The sequence below is a fragment of the Piliocolobus tephrosceles genome, chromosome 6 (assembly GCF_002776525.5).
Source record: "Piliocolobus tephrosceles isolate RC106 chromosome 6, ASM277652v3, whole genome shotgun sequence".
Lineage (NCBI taxonomy): Eukaryota > Metazoa > Chordata > Mammalia > Primates > Cercopithecidae > Piliocolobus > Piliocolobus tephrosceles.
The window spans coordinates 14995904-15008681 of NC_045439.1; the positions used below are offsets into that span (position 1 = coordinate 14995904).

The following is a 12778-nucleotide window of genomic DNA, read 5'->3' on the forward strand; positions in this document are numbered from 1 at the left end:
TTTGGATGCATAGTGGAAATAATTCGTTATAATTTAATGAGGCAGATGAAAAATTTCACCCAAGTGGTAACTTGAGTTGTGTCTTGGTCATGGGAGAGTGTTGCATTCTTGGTTGAATACACAGTTAAGACGTTAGTTGGATAAAAAAAGTGTGGACAAAGTATATTTGGTCTTTTTTTTTCTTTTTTCTTTTTATTTTTGAGACAGAGTCTCACTCTGTCGTCTTGGCTGGAGTGCAATGGCACGATCTCAGCTCACTGCAACCTCCGCCCCCCAGGTTCAAGCGATTCTCCTGCCTCAGCCTCTTGAGTAGCTGGGATTACAGAAGCACACCACCACGCCCAGCTAATTTTTGTATTTTTAATAGAGATGGGGTTTCACCATGTTGGTCAGGCTGGTCTTGAACTCCTGACTTCGTGATCCGCCTGCCTCGGCCTCCCAAAGTGCTGGGATTCAGGCGTGAGCCACCGCGCCTAGCCTACTTGGTCATTTTTAAAGAGAGTCAGGACAATGCAGCTGAAAGGAAAGAACTTTTCTTAGTTCAGTTCCTCATTTCATTATTCTGCTTGCAGTATTACAAAGAAAATTTCTCATAATCTAATGAGAACTATGGAGAGAATCTTTTAAGTAAATGAAAGTTTATTGTTCGAAACTATGTTAGCAAAATCTTAGTTACGTTTCATTGTTGATATTTTCCAAACCAAGTCAGGTTATCGTTAAACCTAACTCTTTGAAATGACTTCTTGGTGTACCTCTCTTCCCAGGGTTGATACATAAGTATCTTCCTAACAGAGATGCCTGTCATTAGGAACAAGCTTTTTAGAACTGGCTTTATAGTATGCAATAGGAGTTTTTATCAAAGCTATCTAAGAACTAAAATAAATTTGAGAAAATTTAAGATATTTGTGGTTCTTCTGAAAAAAGTGTACTTTGAAGTATTAGGTGTAGTATTTTTTAAGGGAGAGTTTATTGATATTTAAGTTTAGATGCACATACATAAATGCAGACAGTAATGAGCAGTTAAATGTAACAGTTTGGGAATTTAGGGAGCTTTTAATTTTTTTTATATTTGCTCCTGCTTAATTAGTATACTTTGTCATATTTGAAGACAGCTACTTAAGTATGTGGGTGTGTCTAGCAATCCTTTCTAAACTCAGTCTTTATAGGCTAAGTATCAGATCTGTCAATTTCCTTGGCCTTATTAAGTTCCTTGGATCTTACATTATAGCCCTTTAGCTCATACTTTTATGTTGTTTGAGGGTGTTTTGTTGTTCTTATTAAAAACATGGAAATCTTAAAAAGGAATGAAATAAAGCTTTATTGTAGAGGCATTTATTCTATCGTTAGTTACAAAGTAAAAAGTCACAAATTCATTACATGGAATCTCACGTTTTATAAAGTACAGATAAATAATGTTTTTTTGAGATGGTTGAAACTAAGCACATGAGGTTCCTGGAAATGTTAATGAAGGTTAGAGATGTGAGTGGAAGCAGAATGTGCTTTACATTGAAAATCCAGTGGCAATGCCAACTTGGCCTGTCCTGAAAGCTTTCTCCACTCTACTTGGAGTGACTTGACTTCCTAGATCTTACTGGTAAAATTTTGAAAGCAGCTTTTTACTCAACAGCAAAGAATAGTGGTTGGATATTTTTGATGCAGGTTTAAGGGATGGATTTGAGTGGTAATAATACAAACTTCTTGATATAAAAATGTAAGCGCAAATGGAAATAAGGACCAAAACAAAAAGACCACTAGAACCTCATTCTATCTACACCAGCAGTTTCTGGATAGAAGTGCTCTTAAAGAAGTGCGGTGGTGCCCATCTGCATTCCCTTGTCTTAGTGAATTTCAGGAAAAGAGTTTTTCAGTCACCTAGGAATTACAATCAGACAAGAGGGATCAGTGTGTGCGTTTGTGTGTGTGTTATGGTAGGACACAAGTCTCCACAAAGCCCGCAAAGTTGGAGTACAAATTCTTAAAATAGTAATACTCCTGCCTCAGTTACTACAAGTTTAAAATGTGGTCTGTTAGCATGAGCTCTAAAGTACTGATTTTTATTCCTAACAAATGAAAATGCCTCAGTAAGTTCCTTTGTCAAATAAACTTAAAAATACAAACTGAAAATATTGTTTTGGGAAAATAAACCCTTGTTCGGCTTTGACTTATCACACAGAAAGATGCCTCTTAGTGTTTAAAATGTCTTAGTTCACCATGATTATGTTTTTAAAAATATTCAGTAGTTTAAAAAATAAAATGCAATTATTATTCTATAAACTATTTAGAAACTCCCTGCCCAGAGTGTTTCTTAAGAAAGATACACTCTTAAATAAGTTGCATTGTTAAGGCAGTTAATAACTGTACCTAATTGGGCATTCACTTGTGGACCTCTTTTCTGCCAACTAAAGAAAAATTGAGCTGCTTTACTCCTCTGCCTTCCCACCCAGAAACCGTGTCAGCATGGTTGCCTGGCTACCTGCTCATGAAGGACTTGATTAATAGCAAATTGGCAATTTAACGAGCCACTTCCATGATCTCCAAAGAAACCAAAATACAAACACAATATTTAATCTTGCCAACCGAAGACGATGTGACTGCATGAAGTGAGTATGCTTTTTTGCACTGTTTACAATAACTGGGGCATTAACTTACTGATAATTCCATTTAGGTAAAGAGGGCTTTGTTGAAGTCTAGCTGTCTGAGTATATTTGTGTCTTGACGAATGGTGACTTAAGTAACTCCCCATACCTCAAGATGTAAATATACCTTTTAATCTGTAAGTTAAAGCCTAATTAATTATGAAAATGAAAACTAGAAAAAAATTAAAAAGCATACTCGCTACAATAAGCATAGAGGACCACATTTTAAATAATATCCTCTAAATTTATTTCTAAACTATGGCAAGGCAAATTTTAAATTTTGGGTCATGCAGATTTTTGTGGGTTTATGGCCTTTCGACAGCCACATCTACAAATAAATAAAATTTCCATGAACTACGATGCAAAATAATAAGAGTGTCCAGAAATATTGAAGATCAAATTATTAGTGGATTGCCCTAATAAAACACTGGTTTTTTCTATTAAGGTGGATATAAAAGGTCATGTTGAATTTTTTCATCTTAAGTAGTGTGATAGGTTCATTCGTTTGTCTTAGCTCTTATTTTAGATGTAAATTACATTTTGGTCATTAGTAACTGGTTTATTTTCAGGATTTTTCTGGCTTTCTAAGACTTGTGTTCTATGATGACATATACTACTTTTAGAAGACATTTTTCTGATAACACTTTCATAATCCTTATCTTCAGGTTCACAGTTCCAGACGTACAAACATCACAAATAATTGTTGATAGTGTTAAATAGTTTTTCTTGGTTTGATGGTTTGTTTTGTTTGGTAAGTCTAAAGTATGGAAGCGTGGTATGTGATTTAAACACCAATGCCTCTGTGTTTCAGGTGCCCTTCGTTTTAAGAGAAAGATTATTGGATTAAAAGATGAGTTTTACAACCGCTATATAATGAAAAGTTTTTTGTTTGAACCAGTAGTCAAAGCATTTCTCAACAATGGATCCCGCTACAATCTGATGAACTCTGCCATAATAGAGATGTTTGAATTTATTAGAGTGGTAGGTTCTGTATTTTTAATTAGAATTTTCGTTTTAATTGAGAAAATTGAATATGCATTACCTAGTATTTTGGCTTATTTATATAATATTCCTTATATAATATTTGCTTCCTTATAATAATTTTCCTCATATAATATATAAGCTTCCTTATATAATATTTGGAGAGTTTTTTTTAAAAAAAACAACAGTACCAACAGCCTGTGAGAGATTTGATTCAAGCTACGTCTTACCTCTCAGCAGCTACAAATCTTTTATAGCAGGGGTCCTCAACCGCTTGGCGGTGGACCAGTCCATAACCTGTTAGGAACCAGGCTGCACAGCAGGAAGTAAGCTGCAGGCAAGCAGGCATTACTGCCTGAGTTCCACCTCCTGTCAGATCAGCAACAGCATTAGATTCTCCTCGGAGCATGAACCCTGTGGTTAACTGTGAGGTGGAACAATTTCATCTCCGAAACCATGCGCCCCCCACCCTGACCCCAGTTTGTGGAAAAATTGTCTTTCATGAAACCAAAAATGTTAGGGACTGCTGCTTTGTAGGATGGTCTCAGTAATCATTTTAAGAAAGCAAAACTACACTTGACAGATAAGCATTTGGTATTTTTCTTAGCTTACACATTTCTAAAGACCAATTTCATAATGCTCCTTATTCTCTAGTAATGTAATCAGCTAGTGGTTCTCATTGATGCTGTGCAAATTTATCTGGCATGGGTTTTTGTTTTGTTTTTTTTAGAGACAGGGTTTTGCTATGTTGCCCAGCTGGGCTCAAATGATCCTCCCATCTCAGCCTCACAAGTAATTTGAGACTGTAGATGCATACCATAGTACGTGGATGTCATGCTTTTTTAAAAGTTGGGATAAAATAATACATAACATTAAACTTGCTATTTTAACCATTTTAAAGTATACATTCACATTGTTGTGCAGCCATCACTATTATCCGTCTCCAGAACTTTTCTGTAACTTGCTCTTTTTGGGGCGTGGGGACAGAGTCTCTATTACCCAGGCTGAAGTGCAGTGCCATGATCGTGACTCACTGCACGTTCCACCTCCCAGGTTCATGCGATTCTTGTGCTTCAGCCTCTCGAGTAGCTGGGATTACAGACATGCACCACCACACCTGGCTAATTTTTGTATTTTTAATAGAGATAGGGTTTCACTATGTTGGCCAGGCTGGTCTTGACCTCCTGACCTCAGGTGATCTGCCCACCTCGGCCTCCCAAAGTGCTGGGATTACAGGCATGAGCCTCTTCACCCAGCCTGTGACATGCTTTTAAAATACGCATGGCTACTGTGTGTGCTTACTTGGAAGTGGGAACTAAACTTTGAGTACACATGGAAGTAAAGAAGGGAACAACAGCAGATACTAGGGCCACTTGAGGGTAGAGAGTGGGAGAAGGTGAGCATAGAAAAACTACCTATTGGGTACTGTGCTTACTACCTGGGTGATGAAATAACCTATACACCAAACCCCTGTGACAGGCAGTTTACCCATATAACAAATACACACATGGACCCCTGAACCTAAAATAAAATTGATTAATAAAACATAAATGTCCATGGCCAGGGATAGTGGCTTATGCCTGTAATCCCAGCACTTTGGTAGGCCAAGGCAGATTGCTTGAGGCCAGGAGTTAGAGACTAACTTGGGCAACATATCAAGGCCCCATCTCTACAAAATTTTTTCTTTAAAACTTAGCCCTGTATAGTGGTGCATGTCTATAGTCCTAGCTGCTCGGGAGGCTGAGGTGGAAGGATTGCTTGAGCCCAGGAGTTCAAGGCTGCAGTGAGCTATGATCATACCACTATATCTCAACCTGGGTGCCAGAGCGAGACCCCATCTCTTAAAAAAATAAAATACACATACCCAGCCTACACATCAGAATCAGAATCACCTAGGGCAAGACCTGGGCATTTACTTTGTAAAGACCCATAGATAGCTGGGCGCAGTGGCTCACACCTGTAATCCTAGCACTTTGGGAGGCAGAGGCGGGTGGATCACCTGAGGTCAGGAGTTTGAGATCAGCCTGACCAACATGGAGAAACCCCATCTCTACTAAAAACACAAAATTAGCCAGGCATGGTGGTGCATGCATGTAATCCCAGCTACTTGGGAGGCTGAGGCAGGAGAATCGCTTGAATCTAGGAGGCAGAGGTTGCAGTGAGCCGAGATCACACCATCGCACTCCAGCCTGGGCAACAAGAGCAAAACTCCATCTAAAAAAAAAAAAAAAAGACCCATAGATAAATTGGGGACTATTATAGTAGCCAATGTATGTTATTCCCATTTTTTATTGTTTGGCTATCTCTAAGATTATGTAATTTTTTGAAATTAAGCTACTTTTGGTGGGTATGAATTTAAGCCTCATCTTGCTAAAATGACATTTTCCTATCATTTTTTCATTACTATTCTTTTCTGTAGGAAGATATAAAATCATTAACTGCTCATGTAATTGAAAATTACTGGAAAGCACTGGAAGATGTAGATTATGTACAGACATTTAAAGGATTAAAACTGAGATTTGAACAACAAAGAGAAAGGCAAGATAATCCCAAACTTGACAGGTAAATTACCATACATTTAAACATATTCGTTCAACATCAAGTTGTGTGGTAGTGGCTTTATTGTTTATTTGATATTATTTGGCTTGACAAGGAACTGGGAAATCAGCAGATAGCAAATAGAAATTGTAGCTTCCTGTAAGGGTCAGCATAAATGTTTCCCTGAAGATTTAGCTGGTTGTTAGTATAATACCTCAGGCATGTATCAAGCTAGATAATGAAAAAAAAAACAAAAAGACCAGACAGTGGCAGTGAGGCTTCATGTGTTCAAAATAAAATCAGAGCATTATATTACTTGCTTTGAATTTACAAGTTACTAAGGTTACAAATTATTCTTTAAAATTGTGTACATTAATCTAAATACCTGGATTTACATTGATATTTTAATATTTGTAAATTTCTTGTTAATCCCTATGTTAAGTTTAATAAGTGATCTGTAACAGTACAATTAAGTCCATATATGATTGTATTTACTCTTTCTTCTCTGCTCGTAGTATGCGTTCCATTTTGAGGAATCATAGATATCGAAGAGATGCCAGAACACTAGAAGATGAAGAAGAGATGTGGTTTAACACAGATGAAGATGACATGGAAGATGGAGAAGCTGTAGTGTCTCCATCTGACAAAACTAAAAATGATGATGATATTATGGATCCAATAAGTAAATTCATGGAAAGGAAGAAATGTATGTTGAAAAAAATGGGCAAGAGAAAATTAAGGCTTTCTCACTCTAGATTTATTCTTACTTCTTGACAAAATGATTAGTTAATATTTGCTTGGAATGTGTGATGGCATAAGTTTTAAAGACTCCATTGCTTTATGGGATGTGACTGAATGGCAGTGTTGTGCAGACATAGACTAAGTTTTCTTAATTTGAGTTGAATAAGGAATATACTATTTCAGGAAGGGTAGCGATACTGAATATGATTCTGAGGGTTTCTCTGGAGTAAGATCCAGTGAATGGAATTTTGTTTAGTGTTTTGGTGAGCTTCATTTATAAATTGAACTTCAGTGTTTCTACCCAGTGGAGTAAGCTAGTTAAATGTATTTTAGTGTTACCTCTTTTGGGGAAATTTTTAAAAAAAATGAGTATGGGGGACAACTATTGACAGTATTCTCATTTTTAGTAAAAGAAAGTGAGGAAAAGGAAGTGCTTCTGAAAACAAATCTTTCTGGACGGCAGAGCCCAAGTTTCAAGCTTTCCCTGTCCAGTGGAACGAAGACTAACCTCACCAGCCAGTCATCTACAACAAATCTGCCTGGTTCTCCGGGATCACCTGGATCCCCAGGATCTCCAGGCTCTCCTGGATCCGTACCTAAAAGTACATCTCAGACGGCAGCTATTACTACAAAGGTACATTTTTGACTCCCATTTTGCCCCCTTTTTTCCCCAATTTAAGCTTTCTCAACAATAATTTTTACTAAGATTCCCTTTGGTTACTGCCACCTAGAACTGATTTAACATTTGTGAACTAGAGGATGAGTCCCCCCCACCACTTGAACTTACATAAATGTTGAGAAATTTCTGAAAGCTTTTTTATGACCAATGCAAAAGTCTGAATATAGTGTGAATTCTCACTTGGGTATTTTGCATTTTAGAACTGCAACTTCAAATTTGTATGTCAGAACATTTACAGAAATGTTTAAGGTTTTCAGTTATTCTTGAATAAATTTTCCTAACTAATACCGAGATAAAGCCTTTGTGGGGAAATAATAATCTAAGTATCTGAATACTTCTGACTTGACAGTTATGGTTTATTTTTTTAAGAAAACTTAAACATTTACTGTCACTAACATTTCATATAAGAAAAGAACAAGGCCAGGTGCTGTGGCTCATAAGGGCCCAGCACTTTGGGAGGCCGAGGCGGGCGGGTCACGAGGTCAGGAGATCAAGACAATTTTGGCTAACACAGTGAAACCCCGTCTCTACTAAAAATACAAAAATTTAGCAGGGCGTGGTGGCGGGCTCTTGTAGTCCCAGCTACTCTGGAGGCTGAGGCAGAAGAATGGAGTGAACCTGGGAGGCGGAGCTTGCAGTGAGCTGAGATCAGCGCCATGGAACTCCAGCCTGTGCAACAGAAAGAGACTCCGTCTCAAAAAAAAAGAACAAAATCTTAATAAGAAAAATGTAGAGAACATGCAGTCTCCGAATAAAACCAGTTTTGGGGGCTCCTTATGCCAACCACCCTTTTCTTTTGAGACCATAATATATTGATATTGGGCTAGCAGACTATCAGTTAAAAGACTGGCATTTGGGAATCACTGATCTAAATCAGACATGTAATGCCCATTCAGTCTTTTTTTTTCTGGCGTGAGCTGTAGAGTCCTAATGGCTAAGAAGTGAATCTGAGACATGCTTGAGAGCAGAGCAATGTGAATTTTTCCCTTAGCATCTAAATAAAGCAAGGGGCAGTGGTTTCTGGTGAAGGAGCAGGGCCAAAAGGACACCCAGATGAAATGATGAGGAAGAGTCAAGGTAGAACTGCTTTCCTAACTTCTAATAGAATGGCCTGTCTACCCTCATTTCTGGTGGTCTCTTTATCTGCTGCAGCTTTCATTTTAGTACTTTTTTTTTTCTCCTTTTCTTGAGACAGAGTCTCTGTCTGTCACCCAGGCTGGAGTGCAGTGGCGTGATCTTGGCTCACTGCAATCTTCACCTTCCGGATTAAAGCGATTCTTGTGCTTCAGCCTCCCAAGTAGCTGGGATTACAGATGTGCACCACCATGCCTGGCTAATTTTTGTAATTTTATTAGAGACAGAGTTCCAGCATATTAATTAACAGGCCAGGCTGGTCTCGAACTCCTGTCCTCATGTGATCCCTCTGCCTCAGCCTCCCAAAGTGCTGGAATTATAGGCATGCATCACCACGCTCAGTCTCATTTTTATACTATTTTAGACTTTATGTTCAAAAAATTTTTAATGTGCTATTAAGTCTTGAAATATTTTTCATTCATTTTCTAACTCCTGGGTAATTTGCTAGGATTATAAACTACTTAAATGTTTTGGCTTTAGGTTGGGTGCAGTGGCTCATACCTGTAATCCCAGCACTTTGGGAGGCCAAGGCGGGTGGATCACCCAAGGTCAGGAGTTCAAGACCGGGCTGGCCAACATGACAAAACCTTGTCTCTAGTAAAAATACAAAAATCAGCCAGGCGTGGTTGTGGGTGCCTGTAATCCCAGCTACTCGGGAGGCTGAGGCAGGGAGAATTGCTTGAACCCAGGAGGTGGATTCCTGCACTTCACTGCACTCCAGCCTGGGCGACAAAGCGAGACTCCGACTTTGAAAAAAAAAAAATACTGTGTTGGTAGGATCTGTTTTCTTTCTCCAGCCATAAAACACCGGTGTTTTTAATGTTTTGTTTTCTGTTCTTTAATCCTTATTTCTGAACAGGGAGGCCTCGTGGGTCTGGTAGATTATCCTGATGATGATGAAGATGATGATGAGGATGAAGATAAGGAAGATACGTTACCATTGTCAAAGAAAGCAAAATTTGATTCATAATAATGGCAACGGCCTAGGATCAGTACCTGTTGAAAAAAACTGATTCTCCACCCCTCCCCCATACAAAATCCACAACAACGCGCAGTGGTCTCTTGTGAATGACTGACACAGATCAGCCTCTTACACTTGACTTCTGCTCATCAAGTGCCAATTCAATGGAGCAGGAGGAGGGGATATCATACATTTAGGGGAAAGACTTAAGCCTTTGAGCTCTCCAGCTTGGACCACACATTGCCCTTTTCTCAGGGAAGGAAATGGAAACAAAAAGCCAACAGGGCAGGGGTTTTGTAAGTGGAACTCTGGATTGACTGGTCAGTTGCTACAATCAGAATACGCTTTCTTGGACCATGTTTGAGACTCAGAAGAATGGGCTTTTCTGCCATAATTCTTCACTAGTTAAGAATGCCAGCAGTTTCTTTGTATAAAGAGACCTGCCTTTAAAATCATACATTCTGAACATTTTAGTCAAACTACAACAGGTTTGGAAAACCTCTGTGGGGGAGGGGCAAATATAAAGTTTTCCTCTTTTTTATCTGTTCCCTTTGCCCTTCAAACTGCAGATTTTTTTTTTTTTTTAAGTGGGGATTTCTCCCTACTTGATTAAAGATTGAGTGGAATTCTAGATGTGGTCATTTGTGTCATAATTTTTTTGTTTTGTTCTTGATTTTTTTTTCCTCCCCTGAGTGTATGCTTAGTTGTTGAGTATATATATTTGGGACCATTAAAACTTTTTTTGATGTAATATAACCTAACGTTGTGCTGGTACCTGTTTTACCATGTGTAATTTTTGTTCTACATCACAGTTCTTAATTTGTTTAGAGTTTTATGAAAGATGGTATAGTTTTTATTGACAAAAGCAAAGTAATCTTACAACTATGTGCATACAAAAGCAATACTATTTTGTGACTAAATATTTTATATTAAAATTTACATCAGCAGCTGTCTTGAGAATTCAGGGAAATAGAGTGGAATTTAAAACTTCAACAGTTTTGTTAAATCTAGAAACATGAAATTAGTATTCCAAAGAGATTCTGAAATTTCTTTTCTTGGGGAAATGACGGTACATTAAATCAAAATTGAGGATGGATGATTTAAAAACATTTGACTTTTGAATAATAAAAAGAAAAGTGAAGAGTAAGAGAAATTGTATTAGTTGTATGTTTCTTGTTTTTGTTTTTAACTACTCCCTTTGGAATACCAGTTTGACTTGTAAGTGGTGGTTTCTAAATAAATACCTGGCCAGAGGACCATCACCCTTTAAATAGGTTCTTTTTGTTGTCTTAGATTTGATCAAATTCTTTCAAGGAAAATGAAAATAACTCTACTTACCCTCACTTTTTAAAGTAAAGAGTTTAGAACTTAAGAATATATTTTCAAATGTGAGTAAAACTTCATATCCTGGAAAGGATGCTATTTTAAGTATCATATACTTTAAAACTGAGTATCTAGCAAGCACTGTGTGCTTCTCTATCTTGTCTTGTTTATTCCTCAGTAAATTCTAATGGTGGTACCAAAAACAAGACTATATTGAATAGTTGGATAGAAAACCAGAAAGTGTCAACTTGCTACAGTCATTAAAAGTTTTATTATTGGCTAATTTTTTTTAACAACAAAAACGTTGGGTGCATAATTATGAGATATCTCACTAGAGTATAGATCTAATTCAGAGGTGCAAGTTTTGGTTATTAATAATTGAAGTTAATCAACGTATCTTTTTTTTTTTTTTTTTTTTTTTTGAGACGGAGTCTTGCTCTGCTGCCCAGGCTGGAGTGCAGTGGCCGGATCTCAGCTCACTGCAACCTCCGCCTCCCGGGTTCACGCCATTCTCCTGCCTCAGCCTCCCGAGTAGCTGGGACTACAGGCGCCCGCCTCGTCGCCCGGCTAGTTTTTTGTATTTTTTAGTAGAGACGGGGTTTCACCGTATTAGCCAAGATGGTCTCGATCTCCTGACCTCGTGATCCACCCGTCTCGGCCTCCCAAAGTGCTGGGATTACAGGCTTGAGCCACCACGCCCGGCCTAATCAACTTATCTTGCAAATAAAGAGAAGAAAAACTCTTAGGATCTAAGCCAATTATATTATGTCTTCCTTTTTTACCTAGAAAGCCCCATGTCAAGTAATGTTTCTGCCTTAAACATACAGTTTAAAACTGACCTTTCTGGGATTCTTGAAACACTTACCTTGGTATTCTGCAGGTTCTTAGATTGAGGGAAGAAGCATCACTTGCTTTCACTTTGTGGTCCAGTATATTAACTGCTGGCCTTCCATAGTTAAGAGATGACTTTTCATTGATGGACTTTTGTGTTCCCTTAGTTATTAGTGATTATGGTTACTGGAATAGAAACCTGACACAAGGAGAAATGAGGTTAGAAATAGCTTGTCATCTCATGAAGGAATACTGTTAGAAAGAAATTGCTAGAAATACAACACTTCACACAGTCCCATATAATTTAAAAGTCCATACTTTGTTTTACTCTGTCACTCAGTCTGGAGTGCAGTGGTATGACCATGGCTCACTGCAGTTTTGATGTCCCAGGCTTAACTGATCCTCCTGTCTCAGCCTCCCAAGTAGCTGGGACCAAAGGGACACCACCACGCCTAGCTAACTGGTTTTTTTTGGTAGAAACAGGATCTCCCTATGTTGTCCTGGTCTCAAGTGGTCCTCCTTGCCTTGGCCTCCCAAAGTGCTCAGATTACAGGTGTGAGCCATCGTGCCTGACCAAAAGTCTAAACCCTTAATCATAGATACTCTCTTGGTAACTGACATGAATGTAGTTTATTCTCCACCTTAATGACACCAATTGGTACTTTTGGTCATTTTGCAGTATTTAAAATGAAAACATTTTCACCTCCCAGAGTGAACTCCACAGTTTCTGAAAAGGATTTATAATTATTGCAGGAAACACTTTGACATCTTTTTAATAGAATGATGTGCCTTTTTTTTTTTTCTGCCCAATTATACTCAGATCTTGCATCTAATTTTTCCCAGAACTCGAATTCGCAAGTCAATCTTTTTGAATTTGGAAACACAGGGGAGGCATGGAGCAGGGGAAAACATTCCCTACTATTTGTTCTTAATTAATTTAACAATTGGTCGGCC

The 12778-nt window shown here is 38.1% G+C and overlaps 1 protein-coding gene across 2 annotated transcripts in view; it reads left to right on the forward strand.

Moving 5' to 3' along the window:
• Nucleotides 1-10819, forward strand: part of PPP4R3A (protein phosphatase 4 regulatory subunit 3A) — a 51333-nt gene extending 40514 nt beyond the window's left edge. Inside the window, exons 11-15 of one of the 2 annotated variants that reach the window (XM_023205481.3) lie at nucleotides 3448-3617; nucleotides 6037-6179; nucleotides 6671-6861; nucleotides 7304-7530; nucleotides 9569-10817. In XM_023205481.3, coding sequence (XP_023061249.1) covers nucleotides 3448-3617; nucleotides 6037-6179; nucleotides 6671-6861; nucleotides 7304-7530; nucleotides 9569-9679 — 842 coding nt within the window. In that variant the 3' untranslated portion in view covers nucleotides 9680-10817. Of the gene's footprint in view, nucleotides 1-3447; nucleotides 3618-6036; nucleotides 6180-6670; nucleotides 6862-7303; nucleotides 7531-9568 lie in introns of both variants that reach the window. The other variant, XM_023205480.3, reaches the window with a different exon arrangement.
• The last annotated feature ends 1959 nt before the right edge of the window (nucleotides 10820-12778 follow it).